This window comes from Mesoplodon densirostris, chromosome 1, assembly GCF_025265405.1.
Source record: "Mesoplodon densirostris isolate mMesDen1 chromosome 1, mMesDen1 primary haplotype, whole genome shotgun sequence".
NCBI classification, from domain to species: Eukaryota; Metazoa; Chordata; class Mammalia; order Artiodactyla; family Ziphiidae; genus Mesoplodon; species Mesoplodon densirostris.
Window position 1 is genome coordinate 79,955,753 of NC_082661.1, and position 23,434 is coordinate 79,979,186.

Below are 23,434 nucleotides of genomic sequence, written 5' to 3' on the forward strand. Positions count from 1 at the left end.
TAATACATTTCTGAATTTGACTTCAATAAAGATAATATAGAGTGTACGTTTTATAAGCATGTTGTACAACCATTATTAATACATTTAAGGCTTTGTTTCCTACTTCAGGATAGTTAAAGTGATTAGAGAACTTTGCCAATGCCAATTTTAATGGCATGCCATTTGATAATCATTTAAAGGTCTCTTCATTTACTTGGAGATGAAATTAGTATTGTGGTAAAGATGTGTACCTAATCCAAAAAAAAGCTGCAACTGGGAACTGAAAAACATTTTACTCTGGATTTTCTGTTACAGTCACTGCTAATAGTCCAGGCAAGTTGGACCATACAAAGATAGCATCTGAGCCTGTTGTTATTTGCAGCTTTAATGTACTACTGAGTGCTGTGCTCAGGTTCTTTTGGTACATCCTACCTTGTATGATGGCCAGATTCTCTGATCAGTCTCTGTCCCATGGCAAAATATTTTGCACCCCATGCATCTGTCTATATTCCATCCTTATTTCAACTGTTATGCACTGAATTATAAACACAAAGGCATATATCAAAATTATATGGTTGTACTCAGTTAAAGGGTAGCCATCTAGATGACCTGGAACATGCTTATATTCTCCTTATTAGCTTGTTATTGAACTGTAAGCATAGAAGTTTTACAAAATCTCGGAGCGAACTCATGAATCTCTGTGAGTGTGCCCCTGGGCCCTTCGGGGAAGCACTCGTTTAGGACATAATGTGGCTCTGTGAATGCACATTCCTCCTTGCCTTTCATGTCCACCCTGCTGGATGCTGAGAAAGTTTTGTTTTTCTAACATTCTGATCAAAAGTGTACAGAACTGTGTCAAGAAGAACTGAAGAGGAAATTTTTCTTTCTCGGCTTGAGATGACACACTCAGGTTGAAAAGGGGACAAGTTTTAATGACATCCATCTGTTGCAGATTAAAATAAGTGGAGCTCAGCATTTGAATGCCTTGTCCAGAGCCACACTTTATAGGCATAAGTACAATTGGTTTTAGGATTGATAGTTCTAGGGACCTAAAGCAGCAAAGCAGAAAGAGGTTAGTCTATTTGTCTGAGACTTTTCCCCCAAAGGAATTGCTATTGCCTCATTTTCTCTTTCTTGTACTTTTTATGTGTGAAATATCCTGGTTGAGGCAAGAGACAACAGTCTATTTTGAAAGCATGCTTCTCCCCTACTAATACCTAATTTTAATTTTTAAATTCTTACTTTTGTCATACTCAGAGGGAAACATAGCATGGTAAAAATTGCTGCATCTCTCACCATGAGTCCCTGAATCCTCTTTTATCTCTGTGTTGATTGAAGGTAACCAGACTGACTGCTGTTTATCCTAAGCTCTTGTGTTAAGAGCTTTAATCACAGATTGACCTCTTTGTAGCATAGGGTTTGCATGTGTTTATGTGGAAGTAGGAGAAAAATATATACTTCCATGCTGGTCTATACTTTAAACCTTCAAAGATGTCAATATCTCCATATAAATTTTGAAGTCTCATTTGAATTTTGTTCTTGAAACTCATGCTCTGGAACCGTTTTATAATAACACACTTATTTGCTTTTGCAAAATGCATTTCTAATACATTTTCTCACTTTGGGAAAACTCAATCCCTTAATGGGGTTCTAGAAGAATCCAAGTTATAGCAAAATCTACTGTGACTCAACTGTTGAAGAGGTCCCTGGCAGGATGGCTCAGATGTTACACTTCCACTGTCTCTAGCCCCTCCAAAGCACTGGGAGCATTTTTTGCTAAAATTCCAGGGACTGGCTGTAAGTCTTTGACTTGCCTCTACTTTTTAGTAGTTTGATTCAGAAAAGAGAAAAATAGTTATTAAAACGTGTTGTTATGTAACAGCAAAAGCAATCCTCAATGTCATGCCCAGTCCCTAGAGAAGGTTCTAAGAGGGTCTAAATAGATTCCCCTCCGTGATGCCAGAAGCCCCCTTCATACCAACAATTGCCTCTGTAAGCTTCCACAAGGTGTCTCTAGGTGTTTCTTCATCCCTAAAGTGTCAGGTGCTCCCTTCTGGCTCTACTTGTTAATGGCATTCTTTTTTTTTTTTTTTTTTTTTTTTACAAGAATAATAGAGCACCCTGATCTTAGTTCATGAGTTTAGTCATGTTAGACATGTAGAGAGAGACAGTCAACTGGCTTTTTAATGCAGTGTGTACTTTACCAGCTCTTTCTTTATTCCCAAGTGAGTATGTTTCTAATTAGTTTGTCTCAAGCCAGCTCTTCATTTTTCTAGGTGCATAGATGGCTGATAAATTTGAGGCTAGGGCTGTCTGCCAAGAATTCCCTCTCCAGCTAAGACACTCTGTTTAGCAAGTGCCATGATTTACAGAGCGAATATGTAGACCAAGGGCATACTGAGTTTATTACAAATGAAACAAACTTATAGCTCATAAGTTAGGTATTTGTACTAACATCTGCTTTGATACTTTGCAGGGATGAGGTAGAGTAGCAGATAAGACTAGCTTTGAGGCTGATAAACATGAGTTAAATTTTGAATCTTCCACTGAAAAATTATGTGACCTTGGAAATTTTCCAAGCCTCTTTCCTCACCTATTAAATGAGCGTAATAATAGTTTCTTTCTCCTAGTTTTATTGTAACAATTATATAATGCATATGACTTCTTAGCTCTGTGCCTGGTCCACAGTAGACACTCATAAATGTTACCTATAATTATGAAGCCTCATGTATAAGATGGAAGTACTTTCTAGGCATCCTCTTTAATATAATATAGAGCATGTGGATTTATTTTAAAAATCTATGGGAAATAACATTTATTTTAAAAATCTATGGGAAATAACATCATACTTTCTGTGACCTAATATTACTTAATTTTGGGTGTTTTTTAGTAAATGCTGTTTCTTGTGGGATATTGACAGAACGTGCTGCAGAGTATAATGTTTCGCTTTTAAGTACTGCGGCAAGAAACCTGAAGGCGGAAAATCTTCCTGGAATTTAGAATTTGCTGCAAGCCGCAAAATACATTCATAGAATAGGCATTTAAAAACGAGTCATAATTTAGTCCCTGCAGCATTGCAGATATACTTGGGGCACCCTGCCATGGGCACAGCTTTCAGGAAGGATGCAACGTGAGGCATCGTAGCAGGGCAGGCGGGACGAGAAACAGTGCGATGTTAGTCATACCAGGGTACATTTGTAAAGACTCCGAGCATGAATTCCAGATGTGTAGATTTCAGTCATACCTCTCAAATCCTCATAAATTACCTATATTATTTGTAAATTTATACGCCATTGTGGTATTTGGGTTAAATATGAGGTAATTTCGTCCTAGGGTTTTCAGTCTTCCCCTGTGTAAATCATTTTAATGGTATGCAAATAATTCTGTATTTGAGACTCCCAGAGAAAAACGCTTCCATTTCTATCTCCGTACGTCATCACCAGTCAAAATAAATAGGCCTGACAGAGTGTGCCAAGGGCCCTGGCCAAGTCCATTCTTCGAGGGAGGGCAGGGCAGCCTACTGAGGAGGAGGATGGATTAAGAGCTGCCCCACCTGAATCTTAATTCCTAGTAGGTCCCTTTTCATGTTACCATTTTCTCTGTAGTCAGATGTTGTACCACCCAAAGAACTACAAAATGATGCCAGTGTCTTGGAACCTAACGAAAGTTTATCATCATCCTTGTGTTAAGGTTTGAAAATCAGACTTTGTCAGCAAGTCAGAGCGGCAGGGCGATTGTGGCTACATCTCTTGAGTAGCCTCCCCGAGACTTTTTGTGGGGGAAATTCAGCTGTTCTCCCAGAATCAGATTTTGAGAGGAATGGGCACAAGATGAGGACTTAAAAAGCACTTTGTACCCAGAGTGATCATCTTTACCAAGAGATTTGAGCCTGATATTATGTCAGCTGTTTTAAATTTAATCTTGTTTTTCCAAAATCACTGGGATCACAAAATTTGCATCGGCCCACTCCACACTTGCCAACTAGTGCTATCTGCTTTCCTCAAAGCATCCTTGGAGCTTTCTGTTATTCCCTTATAATGAGGACAGACTGTCAGGTGACCCATACTCAGTACTCTCCCTCAGATGCATCTGAAAACCAAACAGTAAAGGAAGAGAAAGAAGAAACCCAGTAGCTTATTTCATTTGTTTTTTAGCTCGATGTTAGGCTCAGTATAAAGTCACTAGCTTCCTGAAGCTAAAATGAATGGATAACAGTGGATTTGGGGGTAGTGTAAATTCATCTTCAAATTGGCTGAAGATTTGGAGTAAAGCGGTAATAATTATTTTTATTTTTATTGTTCTTTTATACTCTTTAATACAGCAGAGTGTATTTCCTATTGACTTTAATGTCCTTAAACAACTCTCTAGAAATACTGTGAAGTTGCTGACTTGTACTGTGAATTATTATTCAGTGTTTTGAACTCAGGATTGAAATATTTTGCAACTGAAGCTTTTCTTTGTTTTTTTTTTAACATCTTTAATGCAGTATAATTTCTTTACAATGGTGTGTTAGTTTCTGCTTTATAACAAAGTGAATCAGCTATACATATACATATATCCCCATATCCCCTCTCTCTTGCATCTCCCTCCCACCTTCCCTATCCCACCCCTCTAGGTGGTCACAAAGCACTGAGCTGATCTCCCTATGCTATGCAGCTGCTTCCCACTAGCTATCTGTTTTACATTTGGTAGTGTATATGTGTCAATGCTACTCTCTCACTTTGTTCCAGCTTACCCTTCCTCCTCCCTGTGTCCTCAAGTCCATTCTCTACATCTGCGTCTTTATTCCTGTCCTGCCCCTAGGTTCATCAGAACCTTTTTTTTTTTTTTTTTTTTTTTTAGATTCCACATATATGTGTTAGCATACAGTATTTGTTTTTCACTTTCTGACTTACTTCACTCTGTATGACAGACTCTAGGTCCATCCACCTCACTACAAATAACTCAATTTCATTCCTTTTTATGTCTGAGTAATATTCCATTGTATATATGTGCCACGTCTTCTTTATCCTTTCATCTGTCGATGGACACAGTGCAACTGAAGCTTTTCTGATGCATGGTGCAAACATTCTTGTGTTTCTGTCTTTGATGTGTCTTCATTTTATCAGTAATTCACTAAAGGTCTTTTCTTTTTCTCACAGTCTGACAGCAATGCAAGCTTCCTCCGTGCTGCCAGAGCAGGCAACTTAGACAAAGTAGTGGAATATCTCAAAGGGGGCATAGACATCAATACCTGCAACCAGGTAAGAGTACGGCCGCTGGCTCTGTATTATACATTGAAGACACTCTTATTACCTGCAGATACATTCCAAGAGCCCAGTTTTTTTGTGTGTGCTTGTTGAATTTACTCAAATAGCAGCAATTCAGAATTATGAAAGTCCATTTTTCATCCTTACCAACTTTTGAAGCCTCATATGGTTGTATCTAGAGCTAATAAGTCTGGCAAATTAGATAGATCAAAAATAATTGAACATCAGTTTTGCCTATGAAATGATCTGGGCTGCCCTGAGCTGGAATGTTGACCAAGAATGATGTTTTACTTCTCATTTATCAACTAGTTATCCAGACTCTGGCTTCTTTTCTTGTTTGCTGTATGCCTTTTACTTAGGGGTAACTGATTGTTACAATTTGGGATAGAGAAATAAGAGGATAAAATCAAAATTATCCCTCCCTTTCCCCCTAATTAGTTTTTTATTTTTTTTCAACTTTATGCCTTTATTTTTTATGCTCTATTACACTGACTAGGACCACCAAAACGATCCCCCCAATTAGTTTTAAAATATAAATTTGAATGAGAAGAGGTTGCAACTGTTGGCTTAAGTGAGGTATTTGGATTATTTATTTATCACATCCATTCACTAAGGACTTTAGACAATATTATACATTTGGATATTATTTGGTCCCAGGGATGTTGAGATTTTTGTGTTATTTTTAACTAAGATTTTAATGCCATGAATTAAAGTGTCTAGTGGACTCCAGTATTCAATAGAGTGTGCTAAATGTTGCACATTGGTATGTGTGTGTGGTGTGTGTGTGTGTGTGTGTTTGTGTGTGTGTGTGAGACAGAGCTGACTGGGAAGTGAATAATCCTGAGTAATTTTAAGTTACCAGGAGATGAATTTCATTGGCAGATTCTAAATCATCTATAGAATGCCTGTGATATATATTGATATATATTCTGATATATATTGAGCCCAGTTATGTTCCATCTACAGTCGCCTGAAATTAGTATATCTTTCAAGTACAGCTTTTCAAAAACAACCTGATATCTTTTCATACTCAAACTTACTCTCCTCTCAAATTCCTACCTGCTGGTTTCCTCACCAATATGTTAGTTCCAACAGCTCTCCACCCGTGTCTTCTCCCCTACGCCAGTCTAGCACTCCTTTTTCGGTTCATCTTCTACATCCACAAATTTGCACTAACTCACAACATGGTCACTTACCATGGTTGCCATAACAGCCTCCTTAATTAGGTCCTGTCTTCATCTTGTCCACTCTGGTCAATCTCCACACTATGTCTTGAGTCATCTTTCTAAAATAAATATATGATTATGGCACTCCTTTCACTATCAAACTTTCTATGGCTTCCAATGCTTAGGTCAGTAAGATAGTTGTATAAAAATTACCTGAAGCCAGGCTTCCCTGGTGGCGCAGTGGTTGAGAGTCCGCCTGCCGATGAAGGGGACACGGGTTCGTGCCCCGGTCCGGGAAGATCCCACATTCCGTGGAGCGGCTGGGCCCGTGAGCCATGGCCGCTGAGCCTGTGCGTCCGGAGCCTGTGCTCCGCAACGGGAGAGGCCACAACAGTGAGAGGCCTGCATACCGCAAAAAAAAAAAAAAAAATTAAAAATTATCTGAAGCCTTTTGCAAAGGGTGCAGGATTTTCCTTGATCCTCTTGAGAGTAACCAGCTTAAGAAGCACTGTCATTGATGGCAGTATTTCTTATCCTTTAGAGGAGTAATTCCCGTGGCATCAAAAATATTGAGTGCTGCTTGCTATAGGGAATATCAGTCTGCTGTCACCCTGAGCATCCCTATATATTCTTTTGTGTGTGTCAAGAATGAAAGACGCTGTATGCTCTTTATCTGGAGCATTTCTCGGGGCAGTGATTGCAGTGAGCAACCTTGAGGGATTAGGTAACTCTTTCCTCCAGATAAGAATTAGGCTTGTTCTTTCTTATTTTAAAAGCTGTGAATTCCCCAAGGTTAATGTTCTTCTTTAACACAACCCACGACATTCACAGGCATCCATCTCTGGTCCTGTGTGTCACTCGCATGGGATTGGGAGGGGGCATAGGGAACTGGTGTAAGCAACATGTTGACACTCAGCCACTCCTTTTGCCATGAACTATAAAGTCCATTGTCTCTGATCCAGGAGACTCATGTCTTCTACCAGTATCAGGAAATAGTAGCAGTTAAGCTTTTTAGCTTGTAGGTGAGATAAAATCCCAGACCTTACATAGTTCTTGACACTGACCTATGGAATAAGACTAAATTCCTTTATCCCAATATATAAGATCTTCATATTTTACATCTCTGTTTCTTATCCATCTTATACTTCATTATGAATCTTTTTTTGATATGTTTTGTGTCCTTTTGAACAAATAATTTGAAGTTTAGATACATTAGTTACTTTAAAAGAGAAAGACAACATCCAAATTCCTATATAGATATAGATATATGAAATTCTTCCAAAACTACCTGTGAGATTGAATATGAAATATTTTAAATTTTTAACATGTTAATTTTATTTATTTATTTTATTATTTTTTGGCTGCATGGCATGCCGGATCTTAGTTCCCTGACCAGGGATCAAACCTGTGCCCCTGCATTGGAAGTGCGGAGTCTTAACCACTGGGCCATCAGGGAAGTCCCTTCACATGTTGTTTTAGGCTTTTTTCAAGTATATTAAATACATTCCCCCAATTTTAATATCAATTCATTAACATTCTAAATTTGCAGTATGCTGGAAAATAGGCAATGAAACTGTTAGAACTATTAGTTCATTTGGTAAAATCATTGTAAGTGATACCAAAAGACGAACCCAAGGAAAATAAAGTTAACTTCAGTCAAACCAAGTCCACTTCATCCTAAAGTATAAGAAATATCTTAATCTTATAAAAGATCTTGGAGTTTATTTTTAAAGAAAAATAAACTCTCAGCAGTAAACACTCAATTCTTATTTGCTTTATTGACCAACCTCAATTCTTGAGTTACCTTGAGAAGTTTTTAGCTGCCTAACATATTTTTCGTGTAGTGGATGACTGTCCACTAGCATGTTACTATAAAGGGGAAGAACATGTATTTTTGTAAGAAGGCAACAAAATGTCATGAAACCGCACAGAACTTAGAGCCCAGCAGTTCAAGTTCCATCTCCACTTTTGTTAAGTCATTTCAATTCAGAAAGTGACATTTTTCTAATCTCTAAAACAAGAAAGTAATAATACATTCAATCTTACATCACCGAGTTGCAGTGTAAATTAAATATGAAATATGAAAGGACTTTCTAAGGTGTACCTATTCTAATTGCAGTTACTGTGTATGTCTACCAAGAATGAGAAAAATTAAAATTGACCTCCACACAAAGTATGGGATTGACTCTCCTCAGTCACCTGAATTTACTAGGTAGAAAGTAAATGTTGTTGTCTGGTGTTGGTTCTTTATTATTACCATTCAAGAATGTACATTAAATAGAGATTAGGGAAATGAAGTGACTAATGTTAACTAGTTAGCTGCTATATATCAGGCTTTGTGCTGGGGGTTTTATGTGTGATGTCTCATCAATCAGCAGAGACAAATGTTATAAGGTAGGCATTCGCCTGAGTTTATAAGTGCAGAAACTGAGTCCACAAGTGGTTAAGTAATGTCCCCAGGGTCACACAGATCTGTCTCTCATATATAAATCTTTTCTACTTCAGAACGCCTTCCTGAGATGTTTGAATCTTATTTTTAATCTACCATTGCTAATATAAAAAGGGCTTTATTCATCCTCAGATCAACATAATATGTAGTTAAAGGAACTTTTAAGTCAAAGAGCACCACCACCAGGATTACTACTAAAACTCAAAAAACATATAGAACAGAATATAATTTCCAAACACTTAGGAGGGCAAAAGAGGCAACTCTTCAGCCAAAGTACTGCTATTTCTAAATATGTGAAAGCTCAAAGCTAATATGACATATGAAAGAAAAAAAGAAAAAGTATTCTCTATTTTGCTTGTAAGCCTGCGTTTCTGGGGAGCATTATGTCATGTATATATAAAGCAGGACTTTCTGTACCCTGTTGTATTTCTCAATGAAAGGCAATCTGGGCTGTACCAACTTTCCAAAAAATACCAAATGTATTGGCATGCTAAGATTCCTTAAACTGAAATTTCAATGAAAATCATTTTCTTTATAAAATTGGTCTCATAAATACCATGAGAATTTTGAAATTTAATTGAAAAATACCACTTGGCTTCTAATTGGTTAAAGGATGTGGGAAAAATTCATAAATTTGACAAAAGATAATATTCTTTAAAAAAAAATTTTGGGGCTTCCCTGGTGGCACAGTGGTTGAGCGTCCGCCTGCCGATGCAGGAGACACGAGTTCGTGCACCGGTCCAGGAAGATCCCCCTGCTGTGGAGCGGCTGGGCCCGTGAACCATGGCCGCTGGGCCTGCGTGTCTGGAGCCTGTGCTCCGCAACGGGAGAGGCCACAACAGTGAGAGGCCGGCGTACCGCAAAAACAAAAACAAAAACAAAAAAACTTTGTTTTCATTATCTTTCCCAAATACTTAATTTGTTAATTTGTTAACTTTCATTTTCCTTAAAAGATTAAGCTGGTAATGTATTTATTTATCTTTTAATCTCTTGTACATACAGAAAAGAATAAATCTTAGTGTTTGCTCCCTATTTTTGAAACTCATATATACTTATTTTTTAAATTTATTTAGTAATTGTTCATAAGATTACAATATTATAAACAAGGTTAACAGAGCAAGTATTCAATAAATATTAGCAAATATTTTTATATTGATTGTCAACCTAAGTTTTAGCAAAAGTGGTGCTGGTTCTCACAGGCAGGACAGAACATAAAAGGTATTATCATAGCCTGTGTCACCAGTTAGGAAAGATCACGTTTAGTAGCAATTTGGTAACAGTTACTGTTTATCTGGGTTTCTTTAAAGTAAAATTTTTTTTGGAACTAAAATCTTTTTTTTTTTTTTCATTTACAATTGTATTATGCTTTATTGTTAATTTTGGAGCATAAACATAGCTGTCTTATTTACCACCCTCTTGGAAATCACTTTATTTATTTATTTATTCTTTACATCTTTATTGGAGTATAATTGCTTTAAAATGGTGTGTTAGTTTCTGCTTTATAACAAAGTGAATCAGTTATACATATACATATGTTCCCATATCTCTTCCCTCTTGCTTCTCCCTCCCTCCCACCCTCCCTATCCCACTCCTCTAGGTGGTCACAAAGCACCGAGCTGATCTCCGTGTGCTATGCGGCTACTTCCCACTATCTATCTACCTTACGTTTGGTAGTGTATATATGTCCATGCCTCTCTCTCGCTTTGTCACAGCTTACCCTTCCGCCTCCACATATCCTCAAGTCCATTCTCTAGTAGGTCTGTGTCTTTATTCCTGTCTTACCCCTAGGTTCTTCATGACATTTTTTCCCCTTGAATTCCATATATATGTGTTACCATACGGTATTTGTCTTTCTCTTTCTGACCTACTTCACTCTGTATGACAGACTCTAGATCCATCGACCTCATTACAAATAGCTCAATTTCATTTCTTTTTATGGCTGAGTAATATTCCATTGTATATATGTGCCATATCTTTATCCATTCATCCGATGATAGACACTTAGGTTGTTTCCATATCTGGGCTATTGTAAACAGAGCTGCAATGAATATTTTGGTACATGACTCTTTTTGAATTATGGTTTTCTCAGGGTATATGCCCAGTAGTCGGATTGCTGGGTCATATGGTAGTTCTATTTGAAGTTTTTTTTTTTTTTTTTTTTTTTTTTTTGCGGTACGCGGGCCTCTCACTGTTGTGGCCTCTCCCCTTGCGGAGCACAGGCTCCGGACGCGCAGGCCCAGCGGCCATGGCTCACGGACCCAGCCGCTCCGCGGCACGTGGGATCCTCCCGGACCGGGGCACGAACCCGTGTCTCCTGCATCGGCAGGCGGACTCCCAACCACTGCGCCACCAGGGAAGGCCCTGAAGTTTTTTAAGGAACCTCCATATTGTTCTCCATAGTGGCTGTACCAATTCACATTCCCATCAGCAGTGCAAGAGTGTTCCCTTTTCTCCACACCCTCTCCAGCATTTATTGTTTCTAGATTTTTTAATGATGGCCATTCTGACTGGTGTGAGATGATATCTCATTGTAGTTTTGATTTGCATTTCTCTAATGATTAAGGATGTTGAGCATTCTTTCATGTGTTTGTTGGCAGTCTGTATATCTTCTTTGGAGAAATGTCTATTTAGGTCGTCTGCCCATTTTTGGATTGGGTTGTTTGTTTTTTTGATATTGAGCTGCATGAGCTGCTTATAAATTTCGGAGATTAATCCCTTGTCAGTTGCTTCATTTGCAAATATTTTCTCCCATTCTGAGGGTTGTCTTTTGGTATTGTTTATGGTTTCCTTTGCTGTGCAAAAGCTTTGAAGTTTCATTAGGTCCCATTTGTTTATCTTTGTTTTTATTTCCATTTCTCTAGGAGGTGGATCAAAAAGGATCTTGCTGTGATTTATGTCATAGAGTGTTCTATCTATGTTTTCCTCTAAGAGTTTGAGAGTTTCTGGCCTTACATTTAGGTCTTTAATCCATTTTGAGCTTATTTTTGTGTATGGTGTTAGGGAATGATCTAATCTCATCCTTTTACATGTAGCTGTCCAGTTTTCCCAGCACCACTTATTGAAGAGGCTGTCCTTTCTCCACTGTATATTCCTGCCTCCTTTATCAAAGATAAGGTGACCATATGTGCGTGGGTTTATCTCTGGGCTTTCTATCCTGTTCCTTTAATCTATCTTTCTGTTTTTATGCCAGTACCATACTGTCTTTATTACTGTATCTTTGTAGTATAGTCTGAAGTCAGGGAGCCTGATTCCTCCAGCTCCATTTCTCGTTCTCAAGATTGCTTTGGCTATTCGGGGTCTTTTGTGTTTCCATATAAATTGTGAACTTTTTTGTTCTAGTTCTGTGAAAAATGCCAGTGGTAGTTTGATAGGGATTGCATTGAATCTGTAGATTGCTTTGGGTAGTAGAGTCATTTTCACAATGTTGATTCTTCCAATTCAAGAACATGGTATATCTCTCCATCTATTTGTATCATCTTTAATTTCTTCCATTAGTGTCTTATAATTGTCTGCATACAGGTCTTTTGTCTCCTTAGGTAGGTTTATTCCTAGATAGTTTATTCTTTTTTGTGGCAATGGTAAATGGGAGTGTTTTCTTGATTTCACTTTCAGATTTTTCATCATTAGTGTATAGGAATGCCAGAGATTTCTGTGCATTAATTTTGTATCCTGCTACTTTACCAAATTCATTGATTAGCTCTAGTCGTTTTCTGGTAGAATCTTTAGGATTCTCTATGTATACTATCATTTCTTCTGCAAACAGTGACAGCTTTACTTCTTCTTTTCTGATTTGGATTCCTTTTATTTCCTTTTCTTCTCTGATTGCTGTGGCTAAGACTTCCAAAGCTATGTTGAATAAGAGTGGTGAGCGTGGGCAACCTTGTGTTGTTCCTGGTCTTAGTGGAAATGCTTGCAGTTTTTCACGATTGAGGACGATGTTCACTGTGGGTTTGTCATAAATGGCCTTTATTATGTTGAGGAAAGTTCCCTCTATGCCTACTTTCTTTTTTTTTTTTTAATTAGTTTCTGCTTTATAACAAAGTGAATCAGTCATACATATACATCTGTTCCCACATCCCTTCCCTCATGCATCTCCCTCCCTCCCACCCTCCCCATCCCACCCCTCCAGGCGGTCACAAAGCACCGAGCTGATCTCCCTGTGCTATGCGGCTGCTTCCCACTATCTATCTACCTTACGTTTGGTACTGTATATATGTCCATGCCTCTCTTTCGCTTTGTCACAGCTTACCCTTCCCCCTCCCCATATCCTCAAGTCCATTCTCAAGTAGGTCTGTGTCTTTATTCCCGTTTTACCCTAGGTTCTTCATGACATTTTTTTTTAAAATTCCATATATATGTGTTAGCATACAGTATTTGTCTTTCTCTTTCTGACTTACTTCACTCTGTGTGACAGACTCTAGGTCTATCCACCTCATTACAAATAGCTCAGTTTCATTTCTTTTTATGGCTGAGTAATATTCCATTGTATATATGTGCCACACTTCTTTGTCCATTCATCCGATGATGGACACTTAGGTTGTTTCCAGCTCCGCGATATTGTGAATAGAGCTGCAATGAACATTTTGGTACATGTCTCTTTTTGAATTATGGTTTTCTCAGGGTATATGCCTAGTAGTGGGATTGCTGGGTCATATGGTAGTTCTATTTTTAGTTTTTTAAGGAACCTCCATACTGTTCTCCATAGTGGCTGTACCAATTCACATTCCCACCAGCAGTGCAAGAGTGTTCCCTTTTCTCCACACCCTCTCCAGCATTTATTGTTTCTAGATTTCTTGATGATGGCCATTCTGACTGGTGTGAGATGATATCTCATTGTAGTTTTGATTTGCATTTCTCTAATGATTAATGATGTTGAGCATTCTTTCATGTGTTTGTTGGCAGTCTGTATATCTTCTTTGGAGAAATGCCTATTTAAGTCTTCTGCCCATTTTTGGATTGGGTTGTTTGTTTTTTTGCTATTGAGCTGCATGAGCTGTTTATAAATTTTGGAGATTAATCCTTTATCAGTTGCTTCATTTGCAAATATATTCTCCCATTCTGAGGGTTGTCTTTTGGTCTTGTTTATGGTTTCCTTTGCTGTGCAAAAGCTTTGAAGTTTCATTAGGTCCCATTTGTTTATCTTTGTTTTTATTTCCATTTCTCTAGGAGGTGGATCAAAAAGGATCTTGCTGTGATTTATGTCATAGAGTGTTCTATCTATGTTTTCCTCTAAGAGTTTGAGAGTTTCTGGCCTTACATTTAGGTCTTTAATCCATTTTGAGCTTATTTTTGTGTATGGTGTTAGGGAATGATCTAATCTCATCCTTTTACATGTAGCTGTCCAGTTTTCCCAGCACCACTTATTGAAGAGGCTGTCCTTTCTCCACTGTACATTCCTGCCTCCTTTATCAAAGATAAGTTGACCATATGTGCGTGGGTTTATCTCTGGGCTTTCTATCCTGTTCCTTTAATCTATCTTTCTGTTTTTATGCCAGTACCACACTGTCTTGATTACTGTAGCTTTGTAGTATAGTCTGAAGTCAGGGAGCCTGATTCCTCCAGCTCCATTTCTCGTTCTCAAGATTGCTTTGGCTATTCGGGGTCTTTTGTTTTTCCAAACAAATTTTGAAATTTTTTGTTCTAGTTCTGTGAAAAATGCCAGTGGTAGTTTGATAGGGATTGCATTGAATCTGTAGATTGCTTTGGGTAGTAGAGTCATTTTCACAATATTGATTCTTCCAATCCAGGAGCATGGTATATCTCTCCATCTATTTGTATCATCTTTAATTTCTTTCATCAGTGTCTTATAATTTTCTGCATACAGGTCTTTTGTCTCCTTAGGTAGGTTTATTCCTAGATATTTTATTCTTTTTGTTGCAATGGTAAATGGGAGTGTTTTCTTGATTTCACTTTCAGATTTTTCATCATTAGTGTATAGGAATGCCAGAGATTTCTGTGCATTAATTTTGTATCCTGCTACTTTACCAAATTCATTGATTAGCTCTATTAGTTTTCTGGTAGCATCTTTAGGATTCTCTATGTATAGTATCATGTCATCTGCAAACAATGACAGCTTTACGTCTTCCTTTCCAATTTGGATTCCTTTTATCTCCTTTTCTTCTCTGATTGCTGTGGCTAAAACTTCCAAAACTAGGTTGAATAAGAGTGGTGAGAGTGGGCAGCCTTGTCTTGTTCCTGATCTTAGTGGAAATGGTTTCAGTTTTTCACCATTGAGGACAATGTTGGCTGTGGGTTTGTCATATATGGCCTTTATTATGTTGAGGAAAGTTCCCTCTATGCCTACTTTCTGCAGGGTTTTTATCATAAATGGGTGTTGAATTTTGTCAAAAGCTTTCTCTGCATCTATTGAGATGATCATATGGTTTTTCTCCTTCAACTTTTTAATATGGTGTATCACATTGATTGATTTGCGCATATTGAAGAATCCTTGCACTCCTGGAATAAACCCCACTTGATCATGGTGTATGATCCTTTTAATGTGCTGTTGGAGTCTGTTTGCTAGTATTTTGTTGAGGATTTTTGCATCTATGTTCATCAATGATATTGGCCTGTAGTTTTCTTTCTTTGTGACATCCTTGCCTGGTTTTGGTATCAAGGTGATGGTGGCTTCGTAGAATGAGTTTGGGAGCGTTCCTTCCTCTGATATTGTTTGGAAGAGTTTGAGAAGGATGGGTGTTAGCTCTTCTCTAAATGTTTAATAGAATTCGCCTGTGAAGCCATCTGGTCCTGGGCTTTTGTTTGTTGGAAGATTTTTAATCACAGTTTCATTTTCAGTGCTTGTGATTGGTCTATTCATATTTTGCATTTCTTCCTGATTCAGTCTTGACAGGTTGTGCATTTCTAAGAATTTGTCCATTTCTTCCATGTTGTCCATTTTATTGGCATAGAGTTTCTTGTAGTAATCTCTCATGATCTTTTGTATTTCTGCAGTGTCAGTTGTTACTTCTCCTTTTTCATTTCTAATTCTATTGATTTGAGTCTTCTCCCTTCTTTTCTTGATGAGTCTGGCTAATGGTTTGTCAATTTTGTTTACCTTCTCAAAGAACCAGCTTTTAGTTTGGTTGATCTTTGCTATCATTTCCTTCATTTCTTTTTCATTTATTTCTGTTCGGATCTTTATGATTTCTTTCCTTCTGCTAGCTTTGGGGGTCTTTTGTTCTTCTTTCTCTAATTGCTTTAGGTGCAGGGTCAGGTTGTTTACTCGAGATGTTTCCTGTTTCTTAAGGTGGGATTGTATTGCTATAAACTTCCCCCTTAGAACTGCTTTTGCTGCGTCCCATAGGTTTTGGGTCGTCGTGTCTCCATTGTCATTTGTTTCTAGGTATTTTTTAATTTCCTCTTTGATTTCTTCAGTGATCACCTCGTTATTGAGTAGTGTATTGTTTAGCCTCCATGTGTTTGTATTTTTTACAGATCTTTTCCTGTAATTGATATCTAGTCTCATAGCATTGTGGTCGGAAAAGATACTTGATACAATTTCAATTTTCTTAAATTTACCAAGGCTTGATTTGTGACCCAAGATATGATCTATCCTGGAGAATGTTCCATGAGCACTTGAGAAAAATGTGTATTCTGTTGTTTTTGGATGGAATGTCCTATAAATATCAACTAAGTCCATCTTGTTTAATGTATCATTTAAAGCTTGTGTTTCCTTATTTATTTTCATTTTGGATGATTTGTCCATTGGTGAACGTGGCGTGTTAAAGTCCCCTACTATGGTTGTGTTACTGTCGATTTCCCCTTTTATGGCTGTTAGTATTTGCCTTATGTATTGAGGTGCTCCTATGTTGGGTGCATAAATATTTACAATTGTTATATCTTCTTCTTGGATTGATCCCTTTATCGTTATGTAGTGTCCTTCTTTGTCTCTTCTAATAGTCTTTATTTTAAAATCTATTTTGTCTGATATAAGAATTGCTACTCCAGCTTTCTTTTGATTTCCATTTGCATGGAATATCTTTTTCCATCCCCTTACTTTCAGTCTGTATGTGTCTCTAGGTCTGAAGTAGGTCTCTTGTAGACAGCATATATATGGGTCTTGTTTTTGTATCCATTCAGCCACTCTGTGTCTTTTGGTGGGAGCATTTAGTCCATTTACATTTAAGGTAATTATTGATATGTATGTTCCTATTCCCATTTCCTTAATTGCTTTGGGTTCGTTATTGTAGGTATATTCCTTCTGTTGTGTTTCTTGCCTAGAGAAGTTCCTTTAGCATTTGTTGTAAAGCTGGTTTGGTGGTGCTGAACTCTCTCAGCTTTTGCTTGTCTGTAAAGGTTTTAATTTCTCCATCAAATCTGAATGAGATCCTTGCTGGGTAGAGTAATCTTGGTTGTAGGTTTCTCTCCTTCATCACTTTAATTATGTCCTGCCACTGCCTTCTGGCTTGTAGAGTTTCTGCTGAGAGATCAGCTGTTATCCTGATGGGGATTCCCTTGTGTGTTATTTGTTGCTTTTCCCTTGCTGCTTTTAATATGATTTCTTTGTGTTTAATTTTTGACAGTTTGATTAATATGTGTCTTGGCGTATTTCTCCTTGGATTTATTCTGTATGGGACTCTCTGTGCCTCCTGGACTTGATTAACTATTTCCTTTCCCATATTAGGGAAGTTTTCAACTATAATCTCTTCAAATATTTTCTCAGTCCCTTTCTTTTTCTCTTCTTCTTCTGGAACCCCTATAATTCGAATGTTGGTGCATTTAATGTTGTCCCAGAGGTCTCTGAGACTGTCCTCTGTTCTTTTCATTCTTTTTTCTTTATTTTGTTCTGCAGTAGTTATTTCCACTATTTTATCTTCCAGGTCACTTATCCATTCTTCTGCCTCAGTTATTCTGCTATTGATAACATGTAGAGTATTTTTAATTTCATTTATTGTGTTGTTCATCATTGTTTGTTTGCTCTTTTGTTCTTCTAGGTCCTTGTTAAATGTTTCTTGCATTTTGTCTATTCTGTTTCCAAGATTTTGGATCATCTTTACTATCATTATTCTGAATTCTTTTTCAGGTAGACTGCCTATTTCCTCTTCATTTGTTAGGTCTGGTGGGTTTTTATCTTGCTCCTTCATCTGCTGTGTGTTTTTCTGTCTTCTCATTTTGCTTATCTTACTGTGTTTGGCGTCTCCTTTTTGCAGGCTGCAGGTTCGTAGTTCCCGTTGTTTTTGCTGTCTGTCCCCACTGGCTAAGGTTGGTTCAGTGGGTTGTGTAGGCTTCCTGGTGGAGGGGACTAGTGCCTGTGTTCTGGTGGATGAGACTGGATCTTGTCTTTCTGGGCAGGTCCAGAAAGGGGCACGTCCACGTCTGGTGGACCTGGTGGATGTCGTGGGCAGGTCCACTTCTGGTGGTGTGTTTTGGGGTGTCTGTGGCCTTATTATGATTTTAGGCAGCCTCTCTGCTAATGTGTGGTGTTGTGTTCCTGTCTTGCTAGTTGTTTGGCATAGGGTGTCCAGTACTGTAGCTTGCTGGTCATTGAGTGAAGCTGGGTGCTGCTGTTGAGATGGAGATCTCTGGGAGATTTTTGCCGTTTGATGTTATGTGGAGCTGGGAGGTCTCTTGTGGACCAGTGTCCTGAAGTTTGCTCTCCCACCTCAGAGGCACAGCACTGACTCCTGGCTGCAGCACCAAGAGCCTTTCATCCACACGGCTCAGAATAAAAGGGAGTGAAAGTAGAAAGAATTAGTAGAAGCAGAAAGAAGGAAAGAAAGAAAGAAAGGAGGGAGGGAGGGAGGAAGGAAGGAAAGAGGGAAGGAAGAAAAAAAGAAAGAAAGAAGATAAAGTAAAATTAAATAAAGTAAGATAAAATAAAGTTATTAAAATAAAAAATAAGTATTAAGAAAAAGAAATTAAAAAAAAAAAAAGGATGGATAGAGCCCTAGGACAAATGGTGAAAGCAAAGCTATACAGACAAAATCTTACACAGAAGCATACTCATGCACACTCATAAAAAGAGGAAAAGGGGGAAAAAAAATCATAAATCTTGCTCTCAAAGTCCACCTGCTCAATTTGGGATGATTCGTTGTCTAAAGGAGGGAAAGAAGGAAGGAAATAAAGAAAGAAGATAAAGTAAAATAAAATAAAGTAAGATAAAATAAAGTTATTAAAATAAAATATAATTATTAAGAGAACAAATTAAAAACAAACAAGCAAACTAAAAAAAAAACGGACGGATAGAACCCTAAGACAAATGGTGGAAGCAAAGCTATACAGACAAAATCTCAAACAGAAGCATACACATACACACTCACAAAAAGAGGAAAAGGGGAAAAAAATCATAAATCTTGCTCTCAAAGTCCACCTCCTCAATTTGGGATGATTCGTGTATTCCACAGATGCAGGGTACAACAAGTTGATTGTGGAGCTTTAATCCGCTGCTCCTGAGGCTGCCGTGAGAGATTTCCCTTTCTCTTCTTTGTTCTCACAGCTCCCCAGGTTCAGCTTTGGATTTGGCCCCGCCTCTGCATGTAGGTCGCCAGAGGGCGTCTGTTCTTCACTCAGACAGGACGGGGTTAAAGGAGCAGCTGCTTCGGGAGCTCTGGCTCACTCAGGGCGGGGGGAGGGAGGGGCACGGAGTGCGGGGTGAGCCTGCGGCGGCAGAGGCCAGCGGGACGTTGCACCAGCCTGAGGCGCCGTGTGTTCTCCCGGGGAAGTAGTCCCTGCATGACGGGACCCTGGCAGTGGCAGGCTGCACAGGCTACCGGGTGGGGAGGTGTGGAGAGTGACCTGTGCTCGCACACAGGCTTCTTGGTGGCGGCAGCAGCAGCCTTAGCGTCTTATGCCCGTCTCTGGGGTCCACGCTTTTAGTCGCGGCTCGCGCCCGTCTCTGGAGCTCCTTTAAGCAGCACTCTTAATCCCCTCTCCTCTCACACCCGGAAACAAAGAGGGAAGAAAAAGTCTCTTGCCTCTTCGGCAACTCCAGACCTTTTCCTGGACTCCCTCCCGGTTAGCTGAGGTGCACTAACCCCCTGCAGGCTGTGTTCACGCTGCCAACCCCAGTCCTCTCCCTGCGCTCCGACCGAAGCCCGAGCCTCAGTTTACAGCCCCGCCCGCCCTGGCGGGTGAGCAGACAAGCCTCTCGGCTGGTGAGTGCCGGTCAGCACCGATCCTCTATGCGGGAATCTTTCCGCTTTGCCCTCCGCACCCCTGTTGCTGTGCTCTCCTCCGCGACTCGGAAGCTTTCCCCCTCCGCCACCCGCAGTCTCCGCCCGCGAAGGTGCTTCCTAGTGTGTGGAAACCTTTCCTCCTTCACAGCTCCCTCCCACTGGTGCAGGTCCCGTCCCTGTTCTTTTGCCTCTGTTTTTTCTTTTTTCTTTTGCCCTACCCAGGTACGTGGGGAGTTTCTTGCCTTTTGGGAGGTCTGAGGTCTTCTGCCAGCGTTCGGTAGGTGTTCTGTTGGAGTTGTTCCACGTGTAGATGTATTTCTGGTGTATCTGTGGGGCGGAAGGTGATCTCCGTGTCTTACTCATCTGCCATCTTCCCCTCGTCTTGGAAATCACTTTAATATTTGCACCTAGGACTGGCACAAGGTGGCCATCCCTGGTTTCACATCAACATGATCTCAGGCACAAACCTCCTTGTTTTTCCATTTTGTCTTTAAGTTACTTGTTGAAACAACGGGCCCGCCGTCACCACGACTGTCGCGGCTTCGGGCGACGGGGCCCCTCCAGAGCCGGCAGCCCTAAAATCATTTTTATAAATGCCATTTGGATCCATCTGGTCAGGATCTCTCTTTAAAAATGCCAGAAACGACATTTAAAAATGCCAGAAACAACAAAAATAAATAACTGAGAATTGAATTCATAGAATTAATGGAATATGGAATGAACTATATATAGTTTTCTAACAAGTTAAATGAGGTAAAAATATTTGTACAAATAATCTTGTTATGTATCTATGAGTTTAGTTTGACCCCTCATTTAGAAGAAGCAAAATGTGTTGCATCTGTCTAGTTCTGGTAATGTGTGTTCTTTTGTTTCTGGATTCTGCATTATTCTCTGATTTTTTTTAATACATTAATACCAATTCTTGCTCTATACTGAGTAGCACTAAGTTGGATTTGAATAATGTCTGATAAATATTTTGAGAACTTAGAATTTTTAGTTTCAGTGTTGATAAGTCATTCAATGTAAAGTGATTCCAGTAGAGACTTCCTCAACTACTTGTCCATAGCTCTAAAAAGCTTTGCTTTTGTATGTAACTACACAGGTTTATGAAGATGTTTGAAATGCAACTCTTCTTTCATTTAAAAATTGCCAAGGGTAGCTTCACTCAAATTTTTTTGTGACTTGTCTTTTTTTATTTTATTTTTAATTTTTTAATTTATTCATTTATTTTTGGCTGCTTTGGGTCTTTGTTGTTGCCCGCGAGCTTTCTCTAGTTGTGGTGAGCGGGGGCTACTCTTAATTGCAGCGCACGGACTTCTCATTGCAGTGGCTTCTCTTGTTGTGGAGCTTGGGCTCTAGGCACGTGGCCTTCAGTAGTTGTGGCTCACGGCCTCTAGAGCTCAGGCTCAGTAGCTGTGGCGCACGGGCTCTAGAACGCAGGCTCAGTAGTTGTGGTGCATGGGCTTAGTTGCTCCATGGCATGTGGGATATTCCCAGACCAGGGATTGAACCCATGTCCCCTGCATTGGCAGGCAGATTCTTAAGTGCTGCGCCACCAGGGAAATCCCGACTTGTCTTCTTAAGTACTCTGCTAATGTGATTTAGATTGAACAAAACAATTTATATTCTAAGAATTCTCTTGAATGCTCTTTTTCTATGACTAAAAGATGTGGATTTTAAAACATAACTCCCAGGCAGCCACTCAAACCTCCCTAAGTCATCTCAAATTTTATCATCATAGCAGTCTTTCGGCCAGTCTGAACTCAGGCTTACCATTTGTTTATCTGTTTATTCAAGCATGTATTGTGTATTTACTATGTGGCAGGCACTGTCCTAGGTGCCACGAAGAGAGAGGCAAAACCCTGCCCTTATATAGCTTATAATCTACAACCTGAGAGGAGAGAGACAGTCACCAAAGAAAAAAGTAAAATATCTGGAAAGAGAGATGGAAGTAAATGACAGGGAGAAAAATATAGCAGGGGGGAGGAGAGGGAGGGGAAGGGGAGCAGCATGTTACTTGAGGTAGGATGGTCAGAGGAAGACCTGAAGGAATTGAACAAGGAAGCCCTGCACTGTTTGGAGGGAGTATATCTTAGAAGTCTTGATGGGAAGAAAGCCCCGAGGAGGGGGAATGCCTGGCGTGTTTGAAGCCAGTGTAACTGGAGTAAAACGAGGGAGGGGAAGAGAAGTAGGAGGTCGGGGAGAGCCCAAGGCAGCACCAGAGAGCATGTAGGCTATTTTAAGAACTTGGGCTTTAATTCTGAGAGAAGAGAAGTGATTAGAGGGTTTTTAGCAGAGAAGGAACATAAGCTTACTTAAGTTTGAATAGTGACCCTTAGCCTGAAAGGGAGCAAGGGAAGAAGGAGGGAACACTTTTGAAATACTTTACCAAGAAGGAGTATTACACATTACAGAGGAGTATTACACTTTACAAAGGAGTATTACACTTTACACTTTACAAAGGAGTATTACACTTTACAAAGGAGTATTACACTTTACACTTTTCAACGGGGTATTACACTTTACAAAGGAGTATTACACTTTACAAAGGAGTATTACACTTTACATTTTACAAAGGGTTATTACACTTTACAAAGGAGTATTACACTTTTGTCATACTTTCAGTGAGAGATGAGGTGTTCTATTCTAGGCAAGCAAGCAGGAGAGGTGGTGAGAAGTGGTTGGATTCTGAATATAGTTTGAAGATAGAGCTGATAGGTTTTGTTGATGGATTTCATGTAGTCTAAGAGCAAAAAAGAGGAGTCAGGGATGAAGGCTGGGGTCGCAAAGAGAAGAATGAGGGTGGAAGATTCATTACCTGAGAGGAGAGAGAGGTGTGAAATAATCGTCTAGGAGAGTGGTGGAGAGTGATTAAGTGTAACAGCGAATGATTGCCGAGCAGAAAGTAGGATGAGTGGAAAAGGGAGGAGTCAGGGATGAAGGCTGGGGTCGCAAGACGAATGCAGGCTAGCGTTTCATTAACTGAGATGGGAAGGACTGTGGTTTGAGTGGGTTTGAGGGAATAATTAGGTCACTTGAGAACATGTTAAATTTGATTTATCTAGTTGATATCCAAGATATTGAGCATGTAGTTGGATAGATGCGTCTGGCGTTCAGAGGAGAGATTTTGGCCAGAGATCTATTATTTGGAGCATTCAGGGTTACAGACATTATGTAAAACCAGGAAACTGGACAAGGTTGCCAAAACAGTGAGTGAAAACTTTATGAAAAATTGAAGAGGTCCAAGGACTGAGCCTTGGGACACTCCATCTCTTAGAGGTCAGGAAGATGAGGAGGAACCAGCAAGGAGAATGGGGAAGAGTGCCCAGAGCAGTGGCAAGAAACCCTGGAGTGTGGTGTCCCGGAAGCCAAGTGAAGGAGTTATTTTCAGGTGGAGGGAATGATCAACCCTATAAAATGCTGTTGATCAAATAAGCTGAGGAACAGAACAAATGCTGTAGTAAAGTGGTGGTAGCT

General features: G+C 39.4%; 1 protein-coding gene across 24 annotated transcripts in view; it reads left to right on the forward strand.

Annotated features, from left to right (window-relative positions):
• ANK2 (ankyrin 2) overlaps positions 1–23,434 on the forward strand; it is a 710,689-nt gene that overhangs the window by 485,758 nt on the left and 201,497 nt on the right. For 23 of the 24 annotated variants that reach the window (XM_060105174.1, XM_060105137.1, XM_060105190.1 and 20 more), the window contains one exon: positions 5,121–5,222. In XM_060105174.1, the coding sequence (XP_059961157.1) occupies positions 5,121–5,222 (102 nt within the window). Of the gene's footprint in view, positions 1–4,168; positions 4,253–5,120; positions 5,223–23,434 lie in introns of those variants that run through there. The other variant, XM_060105179.1, reaches the window with a different exon arrangement.